Source organism: Rhinoraja longicauda, chromosome 4 (assembly GCF_053455715.1).
Source record: "Rhinoraja longicauda isolate Sanriku21f chromosome 4, sRhiLon1.1, whole genome shotgun sequence".
Taxonomy (NCBI): Eukaryota; Metazoa; Chordata; class Chondrichthyes; order Rajiformes; family Arhynchobatidae; genus Rhinoraja; species Rhinoraja longicauda.
In genome coordinates, this window is record NC_135956.1 from 46,525,702 (window position 1) to 46,553,250 (window position 27,549).

At 42.6% G+C, this 27,549-nt stretch overlaps 1 protein-coding gene across 3 annotated transcripts; it reads right to left on the reverse strand.

Moving 5' to 3' along the window:
* Positions 1–6,903: 6,903 nt before the first annotated feature.
* Positions 6,904–27,505, reverse strand: c4h8orf76 (chromosome 4 C8orf76 homolog). Of its 3 annotated transcripts, none has more exons than XM_078398619.1 (6): positions 27,437–27,505; positions 23,773–23,868; positions 23,297–23,440; positions 20,586–21,124; positions 19,076–19,208; positions 6,904–7,578 (listed from the first exon to the last, which is right to left on the reverse strand). In XM_078398619.1, exons 1-6 carry the CDS (start codon positions 27,440–27,442, stop codon positions 7,405–7,407), a joined length of 1,092 nt encoding a protein of 363 aa, XP_078254745.1. In that variant the 5' UTR covers positions 27,443–27,505; the 3' UTR covers positions 6,904–7,404. The 3 variants fall into 3 exon arrangements, with proteins under 3 accessions (XP_078254745.1, XP_078254747.1, XP_078254744.1); XM_078398621.1 differs by lacking the exon at positions 27,437–27,505 and adding an exon at positions 26,889–27,008 and having other exon boundaries at positions 20,586–21,016; XM_078398618.1 differs by lacking the exon at positions 27,437–27,505 and adding an exon at positions 26,889–27,008.
* Between the last annotated feature and the right edge of the window lie 44 nt (positions 27,506–27,549).

The following is a 27,549-nucleotide window of genomic DNA, read 5'->3' on the forward strand; positions in this document are numbered from 1 at the left end:
CTTTCAATGATGGGGAGGTCACTGCCTGTGATGGACTGGGCAGTGTTCACCACGTTTTGCAATCTTTTTCATTCCTCGGCATTTGAGTTGCCAAACCAGGCATGAAGCAACCTGTCAATAAGCTCTCTACCGTGCACCTGCAGAAGTTCAAGAGACTATTCATTGACATACCAAATCTCCTTAATCTTCTAATGAAATAGAGGCATTAATGGGCTCTCTTTACAGGTGTAGGGAAGTAGCTGTTCCTGAATAGGAACCACTGCAATCGATTTGCACAATCCCCCTTCAAACAACAATGTTAGGGACCAGATAGTCTGCTTCAGTGATGTTAAGTGAAGGGTAACTATTGGCCACTGCCCTGCTCTTCAAAATAATGTATTTACTGGAGAGAACGGACAGGGCCTTAATTTAACACCTTCTCTAACACTGTTGCACTCCCTTAGTGGTGTATTGGGAGAGTCAGGCAGATTCCAGTGTCAGGCTGTGGAATGGTACTTGGTTCTAACCAGAAGGTTTAGATTCAAGACACATGCCCATGCAGATAAATAAACCATGCAGATAAATGAGTTTTTTTCATCAGTTGGTGCGATTATAGATTTCACTGATCATCCTGATTCGCTTCTCTCTCTGCAGTTTCACTTGGTTATCGGCACAGGTCCACAAGAACTTCATCAGCCTTTATTCCGGGCACATTGTCGAATGTTTTGACGAGGAGTTCCGCAGGCTCTACTCCCAGTCCAAGCAGGTGAAGGGGTTCAGCTCGGAAGAAGCGGCGCCCTGCTCCGTCATGGACAGCCATCTACGACCCTTCCTCACCCCAACGGCAGTGTGGCCTACAAGTCGCAACACTCACTCGGGCACCCTCAGCAGCCTGTCCAACCTCAGCGACCCACACGACCTTCTCCACCTTCAGTCCCCGCCTGTAGTGAGCAAAGACAGGCGGCACAGTAATGCTGTCCCTCAGTACAGAGTAGTGTACACTCCTCTAGTTCAGCACAGGAAGCAGCCCATCCCCCTGCCGCTTGCCCACAGACTTTGCCCTACTCCAATGACCTTCCTCCTCAAAGAGATTCTGAAACCTGGGGCCTGCTCCAAGGACATCAACGTTCTCAGGGCAGAGAGAGAGGAGGTACAGAGTTCATTCCAACTATTGTCAATTGGGCAACTTTACCCCCCACCAGACACCAAACAATGCCTCAGTCCAGAGCAAACCCGTAGAGGGAAACACATCACACATGTTCCGTTCAGACCTAATAATCTGACGGGCCCCAAGGCTTTCAACAACAGATATTAAAACATCAATGGAAATATGGGCACAGTGTTATGGAGGTCTGAATGTGGATTGTGTGCGGAATCTACGGACAGAATTCAAGAGCAGGTATCCTTCTCTCATTTCATGATTTAGAGTCATTGCAACATGGAGCCCACCAACTCCACACCAATATGCCCAGTCACCCCAAGTTCACACAAACTCTGTTTTAAGCAGTTGGTAAGTTCTTAATTAATAATGGCATCAAAGGTTACGTGGCAAAGGCACGGAAATGGGGTTAAAGGGAAAAATAGATCATCTATGATCAAATGGTGGAGCAGACTCGATGAGCCAAATGGCATTATTCTGCTCCTATGTCTTACGATCGAGATCATTTCACCTCACAACCCTCTAGGGTAAAGAGTTAGTTCCACCACTTTGAAAACATAGATTACATGCAGTTCCTGGTTATATTTGTCTCTCTGCTTCTCTAACCTGCTCTGCCTTTCTGTACACTGCTGCAAGTGATTACCTTTCTATGCCTGTACTTATTGAATAGAATCTCTTGCATTGTTTATATGATCCAAAATTATGATCTCTCCACTGATTCTCTTTTTGACACTCTGCCCCAAAATTTGTTTATTCTCAAAATCTGCAAAGTCTTGGCCTTTATGGTTTATTATGGTTATTCACTCTGTGATCAAGGGCAGTGCAGAGTTTGTGAGAAAAAGGAAATAATATCAAAAATAAAATACAATTGCCAAAGAAGGCTGTGAAGGCCAAGTCAATGGATATTTTTAAATCAGAGATAGATTCTTGATTAATACAGATGTCAGGGGCTATGGGGAGAAGGCGGGAGAATGGGGTTAGGAGGGAGAGATAGATCAGCCATGATTGAATGGGGGAGTAGACTTGATGGGCCGAATGGCCTAATTCTGCTCCTATTACTTATGACCTTAGTGAGCAAAATCAATAATTGAATGTTTAAATTCGACAGCTGAGCGACTTGAGTTATTGGAAGAACCAATTTCACATATACTTCCCCTATCCTCTAATAGATTAATGATGATTTATGTATAACACCTAGCAATCAAAAGACAACCCTAATTATTCAGTACAGATGATCCTGGAACATTACTTGATTACTTAATTTTTTAGCCTAAAGCAAGGATGTTGGTTTTAATCACGTTTAAGGGGTACTTTCACTTAAAGGTCTCATAGTAACTTCATTTTGTGCATGCAAGGATATATATGGACTCTTTGAAACTGCAATTACAAACTTTTCTAAAATGTTTTAAAAAGCTAGGGTTCAAACCACACTGCCTTGGAGTTGTACATTACTGATCCTTCATGGTTGAGTTCAAATCCTGGAACTCCCTCCCCAAGAGCCCTCTGGGTGATCTTCAACAGACAGAATGTAGTTACTTACACAATTCTGCTACAAAAATATTTCTCACTGTATTGAATAATCATAACCTTTTTTTTGTACCTTATTAACAATTTTGTCTCTGCATAGAATTCCGTACATTCACGACTTGCTTTCCCAATTGCAAAGGACAGATAATGCAGGAGAAGCCTAACATGTTAGTCTAGTTGCCAAATACTGGAATCATTTAACAGTCTTTGTGGGGTAACTGAGGATGAACTGACTTTGCCAACAACTGGAGCCAGAGATTTTTTTTGTTGTAAAAAACAGTATCATGTTTGTAAATCCTTTCATGAATTTTCAGTTCTGTGGTCCAATAAAAGTTCATAAATTCTGCTTTATGAAGTGACAAACTTGGAATTGGAGGACTTGTATTTTTATTTAATTTGGTAGTGTCTCTGTACCCCGCTTGAAAGGATTTGAAAGACAATATGAATCCCCTTAGCAACTGGGTTGCAGTCAATATTCAGCAGAAACATAGTTTTGCCTTGTCACATTGACATGTTGTTCTTTTCTTTGAAGAAGAAAACATGAGGCTGCCAGATCTTGGCATCAATATTTCCAGCCCCATCGCATTCAATAAATCTCCTACACAGATGCCCAGGAGAGGCAGAGAGGTTTAGGGAGGGAATTAAAGAGTTTGGGACTTGGGCAGCTGAAAGCATGGTTGCCAGGGGTACCGCAATTAAAATCAGAATTGGAGAATGCAGAAAAAATAGAACACAGAGCTTTTCCGCACACAAACAGGCCCTTCAACCAATGATATCAATGCCAATCAATGTGCTAATATAAACCAAATCCATCTGCCTGAACATGATAGGTAATCCTCCTTCCCCTGCTTATTCGTGTGCCTGTCTAAATGTTTCTTGAATGTTAGAAACATAGAAAATAGGTGCAGGAGGAGGCCATTTGGCTCTTTGAGTCAGCGCTGCCATTCATTGTGATCATGGTTGATCATCCACAATCAGTAACCCGTGCCTGCCTTCTCCCCACATCCCTTGATTCCACTAGCTCCTAGAGCTCTATCGAACTCTCTTTTAAATTCATCCTGTGAATCGGCCTCTGTGGCAGAGAATTCCACAAATTCACAACTCGCTGGGTAAAAAAGTTTCTTCTCATCTCAGTTTTAAATAGCCTCCCCTTTATTCTTAGACTGTGGCCCCTGGTTCTGGACTCCCCCAACATTGGGAATATTTTTCCTGCATCTAGCTTGTCCAGTCCTTTTATAATTTTATACGTCTCTATAAGATCCCCTTTCATCCCTCTAAACTCCAGTGAATACAAGCCCAGTCTTTCCAATCTTTCCTCATAAGACAGTCCCGCCATCTGGGGGATTAACCTCATTGAACCTATGCTGCACTGCCTCAATAGCAAGGATGTCCTTCCCCAAATTAGGAGACTAAAACTGCACACAATACTTCAGATGTGGTCTCACTAGGGCCCTGTACAACTGCAGAAGGACCTCTTTACTCCTATACTCAAATCCACTCATTATGAAGGCCAACATGCCATTAGCTTTCTCCACTGCCTGCTGTACCTGCATGTTTACTTTCAGTGACTGTTGTACATGGACACCTAGGTCTCGTTGCACTTCCCTTTTTCCTAATCTGACACCATTGAGATAATAATCTGCCTCCTTGTTCTTGCCGCCAAAGTGGATAACCTCACATTTATCTACATTATTATACTGTATCTGCCATGCATCTGCCCACTTGCTCAACCTATCCAAGTCAATACACAATAGACCTTGCAACCTCCTAGCATCCTCTTCACAGTTCACACTGCCACTCAGCTTTGTGACATCTGCAAATTTGCTAGTGTTACTTTTAATTCCATCATCTAAATCATTAACATATATTGTAAATAGTTGCGGCCCCAGCACCGAGCCTTGCGGCACTCCACTCGCCACTGCCTGCCATTCTGAAAAGACCCATTGATTCCTACTCTGTTTCCAGTCTGCCAACCAATTCTCTATCCATGTCAATACCCTATCCCCAATACCAATGTGCTCTAATTTTGCCCACCAATCTCCTGTGGGATCTTATCAAAGGCTTTTTGAAAGTCCAGATACACTACATCCACTGGCTCTCCTTCGTCCATTTTACTTGTCACATCCTCAAAAAATTCCAGCTTAGTCGAGCAGGATTTCCCCTTCATAAATCCATGCTGACTTGGACCAATCCTTTTACTGCTATCCAAATGCGCCATTATTACTTCTTCAATAATTTACTCCAGCATCTTCCCCACCATCGACGTCAGGCTAACTGGTTTATAATTCCCCGTTTTCTCTCTCGCTCCTTTCTTGAAAAGTGGGATAACATTAGCTACCCTCCAATCCACAGGAACTGATCCTGAATCTAAAGAACATTGGAAAATGATCACCAACGCTTCCACGATTTCTAGAGCCACCTCCTTGAGTACCCTGGGATGCAGACCATCAGGCCCTGGGGATTTATCAGCCTTCAGTCTCATCAGTCTACCCAATACTATTTCTCACCTAATGCAAATTTCTTTCAGTTCCTCTGTCTCCCTAGATCCTCTGTTCTCTAGTACATCTGGGAAATTGTTTGTGTCCTGTGGAGATAGAGCCAAAGTACATGTTCAATTCTTCTGCCATTTCCTTGTTCCCCATAACAATTTCACCTGTTTCTGCCTTCAAGGGACCCACATTTGTTTTTACTATTCTTTTTCTCATAACATACCTAAAGCTTTTACAATCCTTTAAATTCTTGGCCAGCTTACCCTCATACTTCTTTTCATCCCGCATTGACCTTCTTGTTACCTTCTGTTGTCCTTTGAAAGTTTCCCAATACTCTTTGCTTTGTTATGCATCTTTTCTTTTAGTTTTATTCCATCCTTAACTTCCCTTGTCAGCCACGGTTGGAATGAAATGGTCCTGCATCTTCTGGATTATACCCAGAAATTCCTGCCATTGCTGTTCCACCATCATTCCTGCTAGGATCCTTTTCCATTCGACCTTGGCCAGCTCCTCTCTCATGCCTTCATATTCCCCTTTGTTCAACTGCAATACTGACACTTCTGTTTTAACCTTCTCCCTCTCAAATTCCAGGTTAAAACTTATCTTGTTATGGTCCTTTACCTTGAGTTCCCTTATTAAATCCGGTTCATTAGACAACACTAAATCCTGAATGTTGCCTTCGTATCTGTTTCCACAACCTCTCCAGTTAGTTCTAGGCGGCTACCACACTTTGTACAAAAAAATACTTGTCTCGAAGATTTCATTTAAACTTTCCGCTGCTCACTATATAGCTATGCCCTCTAGATTTTGACATGAATACCCTGAGGAAAGGACTATTTGTCCTTATTATACCTTTTGCAATTTTATATACTTCTATCAGATCACCCCTCAGCCACCAATACTCCAGAGAAAACAATCCAAATTTGTCCAATCTTGGTATGCAAGGAGGCATGTTATTCATGAACATTGTAACGTGTGAATTAGGAGCAGAACTGGCAACTTGGCCATCATAAGGACAGGCTGTGGCCTCTTACATTCTCATCACCTTGCTTAACAAGAATCTGTCTACCTGTATCATTAGAAATATTTAAAGTCTCTGCTTCCACCACTCTTTGAGCAAGAAAGTTCCAAAAACTTACAACCCTCAGAGAAAGTTTTGTCTCAAATGGGGAACGTTTTAAAAAAAGTGACTTCTGCTTCTACATTTTCCTGCAAAATATAGTATCTTAGAATGTAGAACATAGAGCACAGGAACAGGAACATTTGGCACACAACGTCTGTGCTGAAACTAATCCCATCTATCTGCACATGGTCTATATCCCTCTATTCCCAATCTGTTCAGGTGCCTATATAAATGCCTCTCAAACATCATAATCTTCTCCACAACCACCCTGTTAAGACTTTATCGCGATCTTATATATTCCAATCACCTCTAACAGTGTGGCACTCCCTCTGTACTTCACTGGGATATCAGTACCACATGATGTGCTCAGTCACTGGAGCAGTTTATATTCACAACCTATGCCCGTTGATAAAACACAATCTGCTGGAGGAATTCAGCAGATCAGGCAGCATCTGTGGAAGACAGACAATATCTCTCTTTTTACTCAGGATTCCAGCATCTTCAGTTTCTTGAACCTCGATTCTATGCCTGATGATCTAAATGTATATAGACAGCAAGGTGACATAACAACAATCAACTCAACAATAAGCATAATAGAAAATGTAAAATAAATCTTTAATTATTCCTTCCTGCCTCTTCCACCATGTAAAGAAAAGAATGGGTAAAACCAAGTTTTTAAAAAATTGGACAGAAAATCAAGCTTTCAGAGCATCTTAAATATAAAAGTTAAAATCACAGGACATGAACATTGCTATTCGCACTGTTGGCTACTGAGTTATATTAGTGATTGCAGAATCTGGCAGCGTTATCACTGACTAGACTCAAGTGAGCATAGTGTACATATCAGTACGCTCAGTTGAGGTTAAGTACAAACCAGTTTTTCTCTTTCGCCTCGTCTGAAGCCTGCACGAGGCAGTTCTTCAGCAAGATTGTCAAACACATGATCAATCCACCACAGGTGTGTGTTTTTGTTTTGTATTTCACGTCTCTGGCTCTGCTGTTCACTCAGCTTACTCTTGGCAACATAGTCCTTTAATTGTCCATGATAAACAGAGATTATTTTCCACTCTCTTTAGCAATGATGGGAGCCACATTTGCAATATCCAAAGATTTTTTCCCTCTCCACCCTACGATGCTTGTGATAGCGATCTGCAGTCAGACTTCTTAAACCATTTCTTCTCAAAGTCCGAGCCTGACTCAATGGCAAAGTTGGCCAGAGCTGATGAATTGGGAAAGGCTGCACACTTTTCAGTTTCAGCAACATTTTTGATTCTCTCTGACAAAAGGTCCTTCCCCATTGCCTAAAAGGGATAGAAAAAAATGAATACACACTAAAACAAAACATTTACAATATTACAGAATCAAATAATACATAAAGTTCATTGAGTATTGTCGACACTTCTGAAGGAATGATTCAACTTTTCGATTCTTTCCCTGTAGCACGTAAAGTTTTCTCTCAGCAAGTAAATATCCAATTCTTTCAAGAAAGTCAGTACTAAATCTGCTTCCACCACCCTTTCAGACAGTGCAATCGTCATCACTACAATCTGCTGACTGACAAATCTCCTGTACATTGGCGAGACAAACGTGGACTCGGCAACAATTTTGCTGAACACTTACGCTTGGTCCACCAAGGCTTACTGGATCACCCGGTTGCTAACCACTTTAACTCCCCATTCCCATACTGACTAGCCTGGGCCACTCACCTCCATTGCCAGAGGCAGGCCACATACAAATTGGAGAAACAACACTTCATATTTCACTTGAGTAGTTTACAACCCAATGGCATGAATGTTGATTTCTCCAATTTTAGGTAACTTCTGCAAACCCCCCCCCAACTGAAAGTCCATTGACCAGCTTCACAGTTCACAACTATGTATCCCTCTTGGGGCAACACCTGTATCTAGCCAGCAATTGGCCTATCAAGGATCCTCCTTGCCTGATACCCTAATTTGTCCTGTTTCTTTTCTTGCTTCCCTTTCCACCCCCACAATAATTCAGAAGAGTCCTGACCCAAAACGTTACCTATCCATGTTCTCCAGGGATGCTGCCTGACCTGCTGAGTTATTCCAACACTTTGTGTCTATCAGTGCTGATTGACAAGATACAGTATCTAGTTAACTCATGATTTTACTTTTCAATAGACAATAGTATAATAGACAACTATGTTTCAATTTTCAAATCCCTCCTTGGACTCATTTTTTCATCTCCCTGAAATTCCCTGCAGACCTTAACCCTCTGAGTTCCCTCAATTCTGACGTTCTGCATATCTTTCTCCATTGCCTTGTCATTGGTCTTCATCTTCAGCTATTGGGTCCTAATTTCTGAACTTCCCTTACCAAATCTCTTCTCTATTTAGACTTTTCTTCATCTAGTTTTGCTCATCTGCCCCAATTTGCTCAGTCAACAAGAATAGCTAATTTCACTAACACCTCATTATTCCTGCTTCATCCATGCCTTTGGTCTCTCCAGACTTGACAATTCCAGTGCTCTCCCATCTCCCACCATACCTGATCCTACAACATTATAGGTCCCGATAGAAATGCAGTGTAGCCTCCTGTTTCATTATTTTTCATTTTAGGTGTACAAGTTGTCACAATACCTAACTTATGTTCGTACATCTGATCAAGTGTTTGGAAGATCGATGGGTGGATTTAGCAGAGGACTTGCAGGCAACTGTCCTTGACATGAGCTGGAATTTTTTTTAATTGAACCCAAGAATATAGTCTAGTTAATACATTGATGTCCATTTTGTGAATTTTGTCTAGAGTCATGCCATCTGGGCCAGCGACAGTGTCCTTTTTAGCATTTAAGACCTCATCTGCAGTAAAATACTACGATAAAACTTTATTCATCCCCGGAGGGAAATTGGTCTGCCGACAGTCGCAACACATAAGGTACACAAAAACTTGAAATTAAAAGTGAAAACAAAATCTTTTAAAATAATATAATCATTAGCCAAGGATAGGTTGGACTACATATATTAATCCATCTTTATTATTAAGAATGGTGAAAGAAGATTTATAATGCTTCACAAAAAGTTGGAGTAACTCACTAGCTAATGCTTCACAAGATTGTCTACAACCCATCTCTGCAGGCATCTTCTGCTTTGTAGAAAATCAGCTCACACAAAATAGAAGGACTGCAGAACATTTGTAGTTTTGTTTTTGCTTTTTGATTATAAATACAAATTATTATTGTAAAAGCAAGTTATAGCAAAGTTATGCAAATCCATTGGCAGTGTTGAAGAATTACACACATTAAAACAATTCAGCATTCACCACAGGGAACAAGCAGGCCCCATTTAAACATACAGTTCAGCTGCATCATGCATCGGCACTCAGTCAGTCAAAAAAAAAAATAGTCTTCCAACCTTTTCCAAAATAAATGAGTTTGTGGTGTCAGTTTTAGTATCAAATTTAAAGTATAATTTATTCTGACTGGTCACAGAATTGAACTGGTCGGTGCAAGGAAAAGAAAAACCATTGTCAAATTCAAGAACCGTGACGTGCTGATGTCACTGATATTCCATTCTATCTTGCCCTTTTTTCCTATTAACAGTGAAGCCCACACTGATGTCTGAAAACTAATGTTCATACAGGACAAATAGAAACATAGAAACATAGGTGCAGGAGTAGGCCATTCGGTCCAAGCCAGATCATGGTTCAATACTGTGGTGTATTTACCATTTTGAGTATTTGTGTTTTGGCAGCTGAGCCTTGCCGTAGTTCCGGGTATAAAGCATTGTGGGATACCTGATAACACTCTCTGGTGGTGTTGAAGTAAAGTAGCCATATGTTGTATGCTAACCTGTCTCACTCGTCAATTCTTATCATAATACACCACAGTTAAAGTTGGCGACGAGGATAAAACAAGCAGAAAATGCCTATCATAGGTTCCATAGGGGAGTTCGCCCCGAAGACAGAGTCTTGGTCGGCGTATGTGGAACGTTTAGAGCAGTTTTTTGAGGCTAACGACATTGCAGTGGAGAAGCAAGTAGCTACTCTGTTAAGTGTGATGGGAGCATCTACATATGGTCTGTTAAGGAACCTGGTGCAGCCGCTGAAGCCAAAAGATAAGTCCTACGATGACATTGTGAACATTTTAAAGACTCATTTTGAACCCAAGCCGTTGCTTATTGCGGAGAGATTCCGCTTTAACCGATGCAACCAGCGGGCGGATGAATCTGTGACCAGTTACGTTGCGGAGCTGAAACAGTGTGCAGTTAACTGTGAGTTTGGAGCGACGTTGAACGAGACGCTTCGAGACCGTTTTGTCAGTGGGATTTGTAATGAGGCAAGCCAGCGACGGCTGTTGTCGGAGTCCAACCTGACTTTTGCACGGGCATTTGAAATCGCCCTCAGCATGGAGACTGCGGAGAGAGACACGCAGCAGCTGCGGGGACACGAGGTGCGTCCGAACCAAGTGCATAAAGTGGATGCGCACACGGTTAAGCAAACGGGGAGGAACTGCCACAGATGTAACGGCAAAAATCACAGCCCACAGGTGTGTCGCTTTAAAGATGCAAAGTTTTACAACTGTGGTAAAACCGGGCATATTAAAAGGGCATGCAGAGGAAAAGTGGCGGCAGCACCGACACAGAGCAGATATAAACGACAGACTGATAAAAACACAAAGTATGTGGAGGCAGAGGAAATAGTGTTGCCAATGTTTTCATTAGTAAATGGCAACAACTGTAAACAAGCATACCGGGCATGTTTTGTGGTTAATGGCAAAGAAGTCAAACTAGAAATTGACACCGGAGCTGCCGTGAGCATTATCTCAGAGGAGTTGTTTCAGACCACCTTTTTAAAGCAACCACTAGGGCTTGCTGAAGTCACACTGAAGACATACACAGGGGAGGTTATTCCTGTGTTGGGACAGTTTGAAGCCACTGTCAAATATGAGAGTCAGAGTGAGCAGCTACCAATGATTGTGGTAAAGGGAGCAGGACCAGCTTTGTGTGGAAGGAACTGGTTAAAAAAGCTCACCTTAAACTGGAAAGAAATTAAACATGCCAGTGACAAGTCTCATCAGGAAGACATAAAGCATATTAAGGAGATGCCTCACCTGACATCAATACAGGATGTACTGGAGTTACACGCTGAAGTGTTTAAAGATGAACTTGGCACTCTGCGTGATGTCAAAGCAACAATTCTGGTGGAACCAGGGGCCCGCCCAAAGTTTTGCAAAAGCCGCCCACTGCCATTTGCCATGAAAGCACGAGTGGAGGCTGAATTGGACCGACTGGAAAAGGCCAACATAATTACTCCAGTCAAACATAGTGAATGGGCAGCACCCGTTGTTCCGGTTGAAAAAAAGGACCATACCATTCGTCTGTGTGGAGATTACAAACTCACTGTAAACCAAGCTGCCACTACAGAGACTTATCCATTGCCACGGATAGAGGAGCTGATGGCAACCCTCAGTGGAGGAAAGGTGTTTTCAAAGATTGACCTCGCCTCAGCGTACCAGCAGGTACTTCTGGAGGAAGAATCAAAAAAACTGTTGACCATTAACACACACCGAGGCTTATTTGTTTATAACAGATTGGCTTTTGGTGTGAGCGCAGCACCCTCCATCTTCCAAAGAATCATGGAGAACCTCATGAAAGATCTGAATGTAGTGGTGTATCTGGATGATCTCCTCATCACAGGAAAAACTGAACGAGAGCATCTGCAAAACCTGCATAAAGTGCTACAGAGACTGCAGGAGAGCGGACTGAGAGTCAGGGACGCAAAGTGTGAGTTTGGAAAGAAACAAATCGAATACTTGGGTCATGTGTTAAACAGCCAGGGCATTCAGCCGTCACCGGAGAAAGTCAGAGCAATAAAGGATGCACCAGCCCCCACCTGTGTGAAAGAGCTGAGAGCTTTCTTGGGACTAGTGAATTATTATGGACGGTTCATGCCCAACCAAAGCACCGTGCTTGCTTCCCTGTACAGGTTGCTGAAAGACCAGGTGTCGTGGGAGTGGAAAAGTCGAGAGCAGAAAGCTTTTGACAAGTGCAAATCGCTGCTCACAAGTGACAAGATCCTGGTGCACTATGACCAAAAGCTTCCTCTCACTCTGGCCTGTGACTCCTCAGCGTATGGCATTGGAGCTGTCATACAACACAAAATGCCTACAGGGGAGGAGCGCCCCATCGCCTTCTCATCACGCACATTATCCCCTGCTGAGAAGAAATATTCTCAGATTGAGAAAGAGGGACTGGCGCTCATTTTTGGTGTAAAGAAGTTTCACCAATACCTGTGGGGGAGGAAATTCAAACTTGTGACTGATCACAAACCCCTGCTAACACTGTTTGGAGAACACAAAAGCCTGCCTACCATGGCTGCAGCTCGAATCCAAAGATGGGCAATAATTCTCTCTGCCTATGATTATCACATTGAGTACTGTGCCTCAGGGAAACATGGTAATGCAGATGGCCTCTCAAGAGTTCCGCTGCCTGACACAAACGACGCAGGGACCACAGCCATCACTGACAGCGTATACACACTGTTAACTGAACATCTTGAGCAGGCTCCACTGAACGCAGACCAAGTGGCACGTGCAACACGCACAGACAACGTGTTGTCAAAGGTGCTGAAATTTGTCATGGATGGCTGGCCTGCTGAAGTGGATGAGACTCTGAAAGCTTTCCACACGCGTAGATGTGAACTTTCAATAGAGCGAGGATGTGTCCTGTGGGGCACCAGAGTGGTGATTCCTGAAAAGTTGAGAAAAACTGTTTTAAAGGAGCTGCATTCTGGCCATCCAGGAATTGTGAAAATGAAAGCACTAACACGCAAGTACGTATGGTGGCCTAAAGTTGATGCAGAGGTGGAGCAAGTTTGCAGAGCATGTGAGTCATGTCAATTGGAGCAAAGGATGCCTCGTCAGGTGCCTTTGCATCCATGGGAATTTCCTGGCCAGAGCTGGAAAAGACTACACATAGACTTTGCTGGTCCATTTTTGGGACACACTTTCATGTTGGTGGTGGATGCTTACTCCAAGTGGTTGGAGGTGTTTAAAATGTCTAGCATCACATCACAAGCCACTATCACACGACTGAGAAGACTGTTCGCAGCTTATGGATTGCCGGAGCACATTGTCACGGATAATGGAACGCAGTTCACGTCAGAGGAGTTTAAAAACTTCATGCAGCAGAATGGAATCCTTCATTCTACAAGTGCTCCTGGTCACCCTGCCTCGAATGGCCTGGCAGAACGGTACGTTCAGTCATTCAAGGGTGGAATGAAAAAGCTGACACACACCGCAATGGATGTGGAGGACAGGGTCTCCATCTTTTTGATGCAGTATCGCACCACACCAAACTGCACTACTGGTCAGTCACCTGCTGACCTGTTTCTGAACAGACACGTGCGCACCCGTCTGGATTTCATCCGTCCGGACACAGCAGCCGCTGTTCGTAAAAAACAGTACAAGCAGAAGTTTCACCATGACCTCCGTGCAGCAGACAGGTGTTTCTCAGTGGATGACCCAGTGTATTTATACAATACGGCTGGGGGAGGACGCAAATGGATTCCTGGAGTCATAGTGGATCAAACAGGACCGGTGTCTTACAAAGTACAAGGAGGAGACACCGACATCACCTACAGGAGACATGGAGATCAGCTGAGATTCAGAGTCATGGGAGATGGACTGGATCAGGACACTGAAAACTCAACCACTGACACTTCTGCACCGAGCCAACCCGCACAGCCGGAGGACATGTCATCATGCAGCGAGCCAGGGACTGTGGACCGTACAGCTGCAGCTGCTGCGCCGCTGAGTCCACGCCGATCATCAAGGGTCAGGAAGCCTCCAGACCGCTATGTCCCTTAAGCTTCTTTTTTTTTTTTTTTTTAAAAGGGGAAATGTTCGGCATGAAGGACTGTTTAGTTGTTTAAGTTGTTTTCATTAATATGAACACACAGATGGACTGAGACTTGTTAAAACTACAAGAGGGTCTCTAGTGATAACAAGTAACTTTGCATAGTAGTAATTTTGGGAATGGTTATTGTTAGTAATAAGGCACTTGCTAATTTCAGTTATTTAAGATTACCTTCATTTTAAAAAGGGGGTAATGTGGTGTATTTACCATTTTGAGTATTTGTGTTTTGGCAGCTGAGCCTTGCCGTAGTTCCGGGTATAAAGCATTGTGGGATACCTGATAACACTCTCTGGTGGTGTTGAAGTAAAGCAGCCATATGTTGTATGCTAACCTGTCTCACTCGTCAATTCTTATCATAATACACCACAAATACAGATTCAATACGATCATGGCTGATCATCTAAAATCAGTACGCTGTTCCTGCTTTTTCCCCATATCCCTTGATTCCTTCTGCCCTAAGAGCTAGATCTAACTCTCTCTTGGAAACATCCAGTGAATTGGCCTCCACTGCCTTCTGTGGCAGAGAATTCCACAAATTCACAACTCTCTGGGTGAAGATGTTTTTCCTCATCTTAGTCCTAAATGGCCTACCCCTTATTCTTAAACTGTGACCCCTGGTTCTGGACTCCCCCAACATCGGAAACATTTTTCCTGCATCTAGCCCGTCCAATCCTTTAAGAATTTTATGTTTCCATAAGATCCCCTCTCATCCACTGAGTACAAACCCAGTCGACCCATTCTTTCATCATATGTCAGTCCCGCCATCCTAAGAATTAACCTGGTGAACCTACGCTGCACTCCCTCAATAGCAATAATGTCCTTCCTCAAATTAGGAGACCAAACTTGCACACAATACCCCAGGTGCGGTATCACCAGGGCTCTGCACAACTGCAGTAGGACCTCCTTGCTCCCAAACCCAAATCCTCTCGCAATGAAGGCCAACATGCCATTAACCTTTTTTTACTTCCTGCTGTACCTGCATGCTTAGCTTCAGTGACTGATGTACAAGTACACCCAGGTTTCATTGCACTTCCCTTTTTCCTAATCTGATACCATTCAGATATTAATCTGCATTCCTGTTCTTGCCACCAGTGGATAACCTCACATTTATCCATATTATACTGCATCTGCCATGCATCTGCCCACTCACCCAACCTTTCCAAGTCACCCTGCAGCTTCATAGCATCCTCATCGCAGCTCACACTGCCACCCAACTTTGTGTCATCCGCAAACTTGGAGATGTCACATTTAATTCCCTCATCTAAATCGTTAATATATATTGTAAATAACTGGGGTCCCAGCACCAAGCCTTGCGGCACCCCACAAGTCACTGCCTGCCATTCTGAAAACGACCTGTTAATTTCTATTCTTTGCTTCCTGTCTGCCAACCAGTTCTCTATCCATATCAATACCCTACCCCCAATACCATGTGCTCTAATTTTGCACACTTATCTCTCGTGTGGGACTTTGTCAAAGGCTTTTTGAAAGTCCAGATACACTACATCCACTGGCTCTCCCTTATCCATTCTACTTGTTACATCCTCGAAAAATTCCAGATTAGTCAAGCATGATTTCCCATTTGTGAATCCAGGCTGACTTTGACCGATCTTGTCAGTTATTCAAACATTCAAGGCAATTGTGAGGAAAGTTGTTGCTGAAGATTATTCTAGAGGAGCCACAGATTTACTAGAGCAACCTCAGCAGCTCAGGGATGAAAGGTCAGAGGACAATTCAATTCCTCACATTCCAAACAAGTTTAATGCATTTCTAAATTCCGGGTAATATGGACATATTCTTCTCTCAGCTTTTCTGTAAAGGAAACAATCCAGTAAACCTTCAATAAGCCTTCCCTGACGACAAAGTAAAGAGGTTGCAGTATTCCAAGTGTAGTTGCACCAAAGTCTTCACTACTCTGCTCTATCCTCCCTGCAATAAAGGCCAAGGCTCTGCATGTCCTTCTAATCAATCAGTGCACCCACATTAACTGCCTCTTGACACAGTTCACATTGGGGCAAAGCTAAAAATTTGCTTGACACGTGGCAAAACTCCATTACTGCCTCTGTCATTCTCCTCTTAAGTATAGCCTCTTGTTGAAATGTTTCTCAATGATGCATCAATGAGCAATGCTTGGAAGTCTCATTTACCAGAGGAGAATCCCCCAGAGAATCCCATGTTGTCTCTTGATGTACACCTGGAAATAACTTGATGCAATGCAGAGCAAAGCTTTCAGTGACAAACATGAGATGATCCCAAAGATTCCTTCAAAATTCAGCTGATCACATTTAATGCAAGCTCGCAATTTATTTTATATTATTAAATATGCAGGAAAACATCTTGCAAAGAGATCTTATTGCGTTGAGGGTATCCGTCGGACAGGAAAATTGGAAGCACTCAACACCTGATGAAATATTAAACAAAAGCTGCTGAGTGTCTTATGGAGAGGTGTGGTTCCTCACTCGTAGTACTCGTAGTGATGTCACTCATGTATGAAGCAGTAAAAGGCCTTCCTGGAGACGTTTTGCATTAAAACAAATTTTACATTTTAATCAAAATGTTTTAAGAAAGTTGAATGTAATCCTCCTAGACCAAAAGGGTGGCTCCACTGATAATGAAGGGATCAAATCAACTGGTATACAGGATACATTGAACTATTTTATATAGGAAGTCATTTCCTGTTGCATGCCAATCGCAAGCAACCTCAATAAAACAACCCTCAGTTTGTTAACACACGAGGCTCACTTCCAGATGCTCTGGCTAATAACCGACCAAATTACATGCATGTGTTGCAGGCCCAACAATTCTGACATGGTCTAAAATAAACTGTACATTTTGTTCTGCCAGCTGAGCTTTAAACTATCCAACCACAAATGAACCATTGCCAGATGCAATGGCATACTTTTGAACAATATTCATATAGAAGTGTTAAAATGGATTCCAAAAGAAATAAAAAATTAAAAAAATTTAAAAAGCACCCAGAAATATCAATTGGGATATTTTATACAAAATCAAAAATAGATCTGCACCAACTGATCGCCTCACAGACATTTTAAAATGCTATATATACTAAGAATTACTTGCTGTTGCAGAAGGCTGTGAAGGCCAAGGCAATAGATATTTTTTGGGCAGAGGTAGATGATTAGTACGGGTGTCAGGGGTTATGCAGAGAAGGCATTGGGTGGCACCCGCAATGGCTGCTTCGCCAACAGTCTGTCTCGTCTATTTCCTTCTTTGTTGTTTTTTAGTATGTGTTAAATGTATTTTTAAATGTTCTTTAACTTGTTTTATGTGGGGGGGTGGGGGAAACTTTTTAAATCTCTTACCTCGACGGTGATGCGATTTTTTTTCCCGTATCGTATCTCCGTCCGCACTGCGGCCTAACATCGTGGAGCTGGCGGCCTCTGCTGGGGACCGACTTCGGGAGCTCCAACCGTGGGAACCTGCGGACTTAACATCGTGGAGCTGGCAGTCCGTCGGGAATTGACCTTGGAAGCTCCAACCGCGGGAACTTGCGGACTTTAACATCGTGGAGCTCGCAGTCCCTGGTCAGGGACTGACTTCGGGAGCTCCAAGCCGCAGGAGCTTCGACCGCCCCGATTGCGGGAGCTTCGATCACCAGCTGCGGGAGCTTCGATCGCCCCGACTGCGGATGGTTCGACTGCCCCGGCTATGGGAGAATAAGGAGGGAGGATTAGACTTTATTGCCTTCCATCAGTGAGGAATGTGGGGATTCCGCTGTGGTGGATGTTTATGTTAACTTTTATGTAGTTGTGTGTCTTGTTTTTTTTAGTATGGGTGTATGGTAATTGAGTTTCACTGTACCTTAATTGGTACACGTGACAATAAAAGATTTTTGAACCTTTGAAGGCAGGAGAATGGGGTTAAGAGGGAAAGATAGATCAGCCATGATTGAATGACATAGTAGACCAAATGACCTAATTCTGGGCTGAATGACCTAATTCTCATCCTATCACTTATGAACTTGCTATCCATGCAGCACACTGCAAGGCCGTACAAAAAGCAAAACTGATTGGTTGATGGAGAAATGTTGAAGTGAAAGAGAATTCTCTGATCTTGTTTGAAATAACAGAATGGGATCCTTAATGTGCATCTGAGCGGGTTGACAGATTCTGTGTTTAATATTCCATCAAAAGAAGGTGCTGATGACAATGTAGCACTCTCTTCAGTAGAATACTTTTTGCTTTATCTTTGAATCAAACCCATAAACTTCCAACTCAGCGATGTGTATAATGAACTGAGTCAAGATGAAGTCTCAAAGCTGTTTAGAAATCTTTGACTTATAGCAGTCTTTCCAAAGGGCAGATAAATCACAGGTCACTAAAATTATTTGGCTGCTTATAAAGAAACATTAATGAAGACTAAAGTTCCTGTACATGGCTACAGAGATCTGCACCAAATTTCACTTATTGGTCATTTGTGTGGCAAGCATCTCCAATTGCAGAGTCTTACAATCCCGCGTCATTTCAGAAAACAGAACGGAATCTATCATGTCCGAGACTGGACTATTATATTGGCCAAAGTCAATGGTATCAAATTGAGAAAGCAGAATAAAATATACAGCCACGACCATATTGCACTTTTAAGATTAGTGATGGAGGACAATTATCTGTAACCTGGAATTTAAAAGAATAAAATCTCATCTCATCTGTACGTGTTCTGTATATTTAAAAGAAACGTTAGTTTCTGATATACCCAAACGATCTTTCGAATGAGGACAATTTTTCAGATGAAATCTATCTGAAGAAGGGTCCCAACCGAAAATGTCGTGTCCGTTTCCCTCTACAGATGTTACTTGGCTCGCTGAGTTCCTCCAGTACTTTGCATTTTGCTCAAGTTTCTGGTGTTTGCAGTCTCTTGTGTATCCATATAAAAATATTCATTCAAGCAATCAAAGCTCACAGTACCTTGTTTAGTGCATTAAGCACCTCTTCACTTATATTTAGGCAGCTGAGTTGCTGAGTGATCTCCTCTTGCATAGCCTGGTTCCTCTCCAGAGCAAATGACGACTGCTGAGACTTCATCACCTGCAACAGAAGCCTGAGCACAGATGATTTCACAAGTTAACCTTTCACAATGCAAAGAAAGCTGCTTCAGATAGTAAAAGGCACAGTCCACTCATTCCAAGTGCATCTTGCATTGATGAATTGAAACACACTTTAATTGCTCTACTCAAACTCAAGACAAATTGAATTTAGAAGCAGAAACTTTTCAAAAGGTTATTTTTAAGGCAACTATTTTAGAACATTTCTAGATTTGGGCAGTAAATGCACTCAGTACGTTGTAGGGAACATGCCTGGGAGCGACAGAGAGCAATTTGCTGCGTCTCACTCGAGAGGAAAGGATTAGGGAATGCAGGAAAGGCATCAAATATCAAAGGCAGACAGGCATCAATTAATACTTTTATCTCTACATTGGAATATTTTGAAAAATAGGTTCAAAAGAGAACAGTGGGATTACAAGGAGGATGTGGCAATGACAAAGAAAACCATTGTTTCAAAACAAAGTGTGATACTTCCAGAAAATAAGGATGTGTCCAAGATGCTCAGAATCATTAATGCTCACAGTAGCTAGTAAAATCAGATGGTAGAGCAACATTCTGAGAATAGCAGAGACAGGCCTTTTCAGTGTTTGGTGTTTAAAATTGAGTTCAAATCCCAGCAAAGCAGCAGCTGGGATCAGGCTTGCATCGACAACAGTGACCATGTACTGTTGCTATTGCAAAAACTCATTTGGTTCACTAACGTCTTATAGAAAATGATATCTGTCACCCAGCCTATGTATGACGCCACCTATAACAACTGCCCTCTATCAACACTGTTAAATTCAATTAGGGATGGACAATAAATGTTGCCCTTTGTTAATTAATTCCATTTTCCTATTAATGAACACAAAGTGTTCAGTTTGTAGATGACAGCATTTATAAATAACATGCAAAGTAGCCTTCTCCTTTAAGCTGTACGATATCCTGTAAGATAAATACTGCACAAAAGGAAAATGGTCTCGATGTTAACGTTCAGAAATTAAAAGAGATAAAAAGAGATGGTGGAAATACTCAGCAGGTGAGTCTGTGTCTGTGGAAGAGAAACAGAAAGATGATTGATTTGAAATGTTGACTGCGTTTGTCTCTCCACAGATACTGCTTGACCTGCTGAGGATTTCCTATGTCTGATAAATGGCAGACGCAGACACGAGGAACTTCAGGTGCTAGAATCTTGTGTAGAAGTGCTGGGGGAACTCAGCGGGTAGACAGCATCTCTGGAAAACATGGCTCGGCAACATTTTGATTCTGAAGAAGGATCCCAACCTGAATGTCATCTATCCACGTCCTCCAGATATGCTGCCTGACCCGCTGAGTTCCTCCAGCACTTTGTGTTCTGATAAATAATCTATATAGGTCACAATCTAAAGGCATACCTTGTTCTGACAAAGGAGGAACATGCAAAATGCCTCAGGTCTCCTCCAGCTGTGGATTTGATTTCAATGTTATTCCCAACAGATGAATAGGAAAATGAAACATTTCCTGATTCCAATGGTTGCTTTCTACAGCTTGCCAACATTAGAACTGAATTCTTCTCTGTGGGCACACTTGCAGGACAGACTGACTGCTGTTCACAAACCACAGACATGGGAGATCTTTTGCTCACATCTTGATGCTGTGCATTGTCAAGTTCAATTTGACAGGTTTCCGTCTCTCTTGCTGACTGTTGTGATGTTTTGAGGCCGTGCTTGTCCTTGCAATCTGGGACAGATGGTGCTGTTAGAGATGATATCGCTTGATTGAGACCTAGGTAAGCTTCAGCTAGTTTCTTCCAGTTCCATGGGTTGAGGGGGTGCAAGGAAATTAACTGTTGTAAACAGCAAAGTTCCTGGGTCAGATTTCCAGCATTCCGATAAATTTGAACATTGAGATTAAGAACCGCGGTGAGGTGATCGGTGTTCGTTACCACAGATCTCTTGGAAAAAATAACACATGAACAGAATTAAAAAGGTATAAGATGCGTTAGAACATGCATGGAGGGGCTCAGAAGTAATAAATACTTAACTTTGCACTGCAATTAATGTTTATTGCATCGAGAAGACAAGATTACAGAATGAGACAACAGTGTCTGAAGAAGGGTCTCAAGCTGAAATGTCACCCATTCCTTCTCTCCAGAGATGCTGCCTGGCCCGATGAGTTACTCCAGCATTTTGTGTCTATCACAGTGTTGTTGGTCAATCACACTTGTGCTGAAACTTGGAAAGATTTCTCCAATTGGTTGCATTTCCCTGCAAATAGTCCTGCAAGTTTTGCCTTCCAAACAATTAAGAGGCATCTGGACAGGTACTTAAATGAGCAAGGCAAGGAGGACCCCAACACAAAACATGTCTATTTTCTCCAGATATGCTGCCTGATCTGCTGAATTAATCCAGCACTTTGTGATTTACTCAAGGCATAGAGGGATATGGAATTAATGCAGGCAGGTGGGATTAGAATAGATGGGCACAATGGTCATCATGGACACAATGGCCCCAAGAGCCTGCTTCTAAGTTATACAACTCTATGACTATGATTACCTTACCCTTCAATTACATATGTTTCTGAACATTATTATAAGCTAGTTTTATCAATTTGTTTATTTATAGTTCTTATTCCTATTTTTCATTGGAAAAAGCATCTTCAATTGACTGCTATTTTATTTTGCTGGGTTTGAAGCGCATGCCCAGTCTAACCTGCTGGACATGTCCTGTGCACTGGATTTTGCAAATCCCACATCTTTGTCTATGCTCTCTCTCTCTTAACTGCATCTATTTAATATTGATCAGATACCCCTAACCTATGGTCACTCGAGTTTTAATCCTTCAGAGACATTACCCCCCCCCCCCCCCCCCATGCGTTTGAAGCTTATTTTGTTTTCTTTCCAGTTCTGGCAAAATGTCTTTGACCCAAAACGCTAGTTCCGTTTCTCTTCCACAGATAAAGCCTGACCACTATTTCCAGACTTTTCTGATTTTGCTTGGGACTTTCAGCATTTTTGATTTGCACAGTCCTCTTTCAACATTACTTGGCTAACCTGCACAGTTGTTTGCCTTGAATCTGTGTCCCTGTCCAGCAGTTGCAGCTGGAGCTGGAACTTGGTGCATGCACGAATAATGAAAAGGGTCCACTACTCCAACACTACACAGTACAGCAAATCCACGTCACTCACTGCAAACATTTCTCATCAAAAACTTAATTCATTAAATTTTAGTCTAAGAGATACAGCATGAAAACAGGCCCTTCAGCCCACACTGACCATCGATCACCCATGCACTAGTTGTATGTTATCCTACTTTCGCATTTTACACAGGGGTGATTTATAGAAGCCAATTAACCTACAAACCTGGGTATTTATTCACAAAATGCTGGAGTAACTCAGCAGGTCAGGCAGCATCTCGGGAGAGAAGGAATGGGTGACGTTTCGGGTCGAGACCCTTCTTCAGTCTGAAGAAGGGTCTCGACCCGAAACGTCACCCATTCCTTCTCTCCCGAGATGCTGCCTGACCTGCTGAGTTACTCCAGCATTTTGTGAATATATACCTTCGATTTGTACCAGCATCTGCAGTTATTTTCTTATTTAACCTACAAACCTGCATGTCTATAGAATGTGGGAGGAAACCCGGAGCACCCAGAAAAGACCCACACATTCACAGGGAGAGTGTACAAACTCTGCACAGACAGCACCCATACTCAGCTTTGAAACCAGATCTCTGGCACTGCGAGGCAAAAAATGAAAAGGCACTTTCTATGATCCTGTGGTTGCTGGGCTGATATTCATTCTTTAAAAGTATTAGCTTAGAATAATATTTTATTTTCTAGAATTTACACATTGTGTTACATATTTCTAATACTACCAATCAGCTACATCGTTTATTCTAAGTCATTCAGTTCTGAAGCAGCTTTGAAACCTCCACTCGAGGCAGTTTCTCACCCCCGACGTGCTACTTTCAGGACTGCATGTATTGGCCTATAATGATCAAGCCTCGAGCATTTGAGCGTTCCAACTCACAGGTGATAATGCCACTCTAAGTCACTTTGTCATACACGACTGTACAATTCACAAATGCCAAATGTAATTTAATTCTGCACTGCCACAGTTATGACTAACCAATTTTTGTGCTATATCCAAGGCATCTTTTCCTCTGCCAAGATAGCTTAGACAACGAGCTCGAGCCTCCTGCAGGTCTCTTCTGAGAGCTATGTTTGTGTCTGGAACAAGAGCCAGGCTACTGGTGTATTCTTGTAATGCTTTCTGGAAAAACAAAGGGTGGAGCTCAGTAATCATGAAACAATCTTCGTTACTCAAATGAATTTTTTAATATACTATTTAGACAAATACAAAACCTTACTAAAGTAAAAGATGATAATGTTTGGTTTTATTCTAAATTGAAAAGTTTATGCCAATGCAACACTGACTTTGGTTCTGGCTACAAAAACAAGATTACCATGTGGGTTTTTTCTGTCCACTTCTCTGAAGGGGCAAAGAAAATGCCAGGGTTGCTCATTTAAGTACCTGAACAAAAATGCAAATGTCTGAAAATGTAAGAAATTTTATATGGATTGAAGGAGAACAGTTTCAGTTACCTGATAATCCTGCCGCTTGAATGCCAGGTCTCCGCGGAACTTCAGTGCAGTCAGCTTCTCCACCTCGTCAGCTGTCGTGAGTTCATCCCCAAACCACTGGAATTGGTCAGTGCAGCAAGAATTGAAATAGAAGAAAGTCTATATTTGATTTTAAACCTGCTGAAGAGTTGGCTCATTTTGCCATTTTGTGAAAAGTAAACAATTGGCGACATTTCACATGGGCCAGGTTACTTTTAGAAGAATTTAATTACTTTTTTTCAAAAGGCAGACACAAAAATGTAGATTAGCAAAATTTACCTTTACACAGTGAATAACAGGCAAGAATTTATGTTAAATGGTTATGTTACGTAATAGATCACGGCTGGAACATTGCGAGTGCCATACTTTAAGAAAGAGATTAAGTGATTTATCAGAATATTTTTGTTCAATTATATTTTTGAGATTTGGGCTTGTTTAGCAAATGCAGATTCATTTATTCACAAAATGCTGGTGTAACTCAGCAGGTCAGGCAGCATCTCGGGAGAAGGGTCTCGACCCGAAGGGTCTAGAAGGGTCTCGACCCAAAACGTCACCCATTCCTTCTCTCCCGAGATGCTGCCTGACCTGCTGAGTTACTCCAGCATTTTGTGAATAAATCGATTTGTACCAGCATCTGCAGTTTTTTTCTTATACTAAATGCAGATTCATGATCCATTCTTCATTTCCCTTGAGATGGTGGTGGTGACCTATCGAATCATTTGCAAAGGTGAAGGTGCTCTTTTTGTATTTTTCGGTATGAAATTCCAAAATTTAGACCCAACAACAATGAAGGGACTATTGATATACTTCTAAATCAGGCTGGAGTGAGACCTACATGGGAACCAGATTGTTGGTGGTGTTCCCATCTGCCTTTCTAAGTAGCAGCAAAAGTCGGGTGCGGAAAATACTGTTTGAACAGGCCAAGGTAAACAGCATTTTTTGCACCCTCAGGATCTTGATAGTGATGAGCATTGTGGCAGTAATGCCACTCTCATCTCACCTCTGGATTTCAGCTTTTTAGTTTGGACCAAGGCTTTGATGATGGTCCTGGTGGAACCCAAACTGGGCAGCAGTATGTTATCGATGAATAAATGTGACATGAATACACTGTCAGCATCATCTGATCACTGCTGATGACTGAGAGCAGGGTTATTGGGTGGGCAACTAGCTCTGTTGGTTTTGTGAATAAGGCGTACCTGGGCAATTGTCCACATTATCGGGTAAACGTCTGTGTTGTAATTGTACTGGGGCAGCCTGGCTTGAGGCACGCCTTGTTCTGGAGTGCAGATCTTCAGAAATGTAGCCAGTTTAACCAAAATCTTTATCCAAGTTTATTCAACATCTCAGCCATTTCTTTAAATTGCATGGGGTAAACCAAATCGGCTGAAGCCTGGTTTCTATGTTGGTGTCGATCTCAGGACAAATTTGTGATGGATCATTGTCAAGGGGCACAATGGGTTAAGGCAGACAATGGGTTAAAGTGGACAGTGTGCTGAGGCAGATCAACCAAGATATAAAATAATCCTCAAACCTGGGTGAGGGGTCTCACTGAAATCTCATTGAAGCTGGATTACACTAGTCTCAGTGACTAGCTGCCAATAAAGTGACCTTAAGTGAGCCTATGTCTTGATCCTGCCCAACAACCACTCCACAGACTCCAGGAGAGGTGTATCTAGATAGGGGGTAGTACAAGAAGCAATGTATGTTTTGTATCCGTGAGCACATGTCTCCAAAGCAAAGTCTGAAAGCAAACCGTGGATTCCACGTGAATTATTCAGTCTAGTCATCCATTTTGGTTGAACATGGTTATAAAAGCTTCAGGTTTGTTTTTGTCCCCAGCCTTTGTTCAAGCAATTGCATTATTACAGCATACACTAATTGTGAGATCACTTAGTTCTGCCTTGTGCAAACTGGTATTGCTTTATAGCATGCAGCTGGTCCTATACACCTGCAGGAATTTCGACTTGTGCTTGGTGCCCTTCCAAATTCACTCTCTGCAGCACTTTTCAAACCTGGGTTAATGTTGGATTAGTTAAAGACTTGATGTCAAAGTACATTGAGGGATATGATAGACCATGAGATTGTGGTAGTAGCCATTTCTGTTGCTGATCTGCAACACTTCAAGGATGCCCGGTTTTGAGATATGTTTTGAACTTATCCCATTTAGTATGAATTAATGTTGCACAACACGATGGGGAGTGTCCTGGGTGTGAAGATTAAACTATTTTCACAAGACAACAAGAACATAGTTATGTGGACAGACTAGGGAAGTTGTCGTGGTTTGCCTTTGCCTCAAGGCAAACCATGCAAATTCCCTAAATCCTTCCAAATTGCTTAAAATTAGGGATTATGACATTGTAAATTAGGTGAATCTTTTTCACAAAGAAGGTAGTATGTACATGGAATGAACTGACAGAAAAAGTGATCAATTTCGACAGAAACATGCATAGGGAAGGTTTGCGGGCGACACACGTCAAACAGAGGCAGATATCTTAAGACAGTATCTTGATCCACACGGATGAGTTGGCCAAAGGGTTTTTTCCCTATGCTATATGACAATGTACTCCTACTAGTGGGGAGGGAGGAAGGTGGATGAAAATGTAACAATCCATGAAGCTCATTGTCGTAAAGTAGGGAGTGCAGTAGTAATTTGTCCACAGCTACCACAGACAACGATGTGATTGATAATGGTCAGTTAACTTAAAAAAACCATTTACATTAAATATCTCTCCCCACATTTCTGCCAAATAACTCCATCAGTTCCCACACAGTGATTTTCTCTCTTCTGACTGCCAGCAATGCCTCGCAAAGCTGGCGAAGATGAGGAATATAGTTATGTGGACAGACTAGGGAAGTTGTCGCGGTTTGCCTTTGCCTCAGGACTTCAAAGACAGTCAAGAGGGTACAGAGGCTGGAGGTGTTGCGGGGAAATCTCGATGCCGCCCATTACTCGTCGGGCAACATTTATTTGGCCGCAGGCCTGATGTCGATCTTTTAACCCCAAGGTTGCCGCCCGGACCCTGTTTGGTGATGGACCGCAGCACCGCCAGCCCTCACGCCACCGACCCGCAGCTTTCTAATTATAAACGACCCCTTGCCTCCGGCTCGCAGAACTTCGCTTTGTAACAGCCAGGCTCCCTCCCCCGCACCGCCTTCCTCGCCCGAAACTCTTCGAAGACCGAATCGTCAAACTCGCAGCCCACGTCCGCCATGTTGGCTCGGCATGTAGCGCCAGACAAACGGTCCCCCCGGAGCGCAGCGGAGCAGCACAATCGTTCCAGTCTCTCCCCCACCCCCCTCCATGCGCGGGCCAACATCGACTAATAAAATAATAAACTGCTGGAGGAACTCAACGGATTTGGCAGCATCTGTGGAGAGAAATAGACAGTCCCAGTTTTGAGCTGGGATCCTTCTTCAGACTAATCAAATTCACTGCATTGTAACCGACGACGACAGGTTTTAGTGAAACCATTGCCGAGCCATATATAGGAGTCCACACCTGGAACAGCAGATGAGGTTGGAGGAGGTGCAAGTGAACATCTGCCTCACCTATAAGGACTGTAAGGGTCCTTGGATTGAGTCGAGAGAGGAGGGATATGGACAGGTGTCCCTAACAAAACTGCAGATTTTGTTAGCTTTGGCTTACCTTCATATTTTCTGAAGCACAAGTCACTCCTATTCGGAGGCTCCAAGACTTTAATCATATAAATATAGCACAGAAACAAGCCTATGATCCAACTCATCAATGCCGACCAAGTT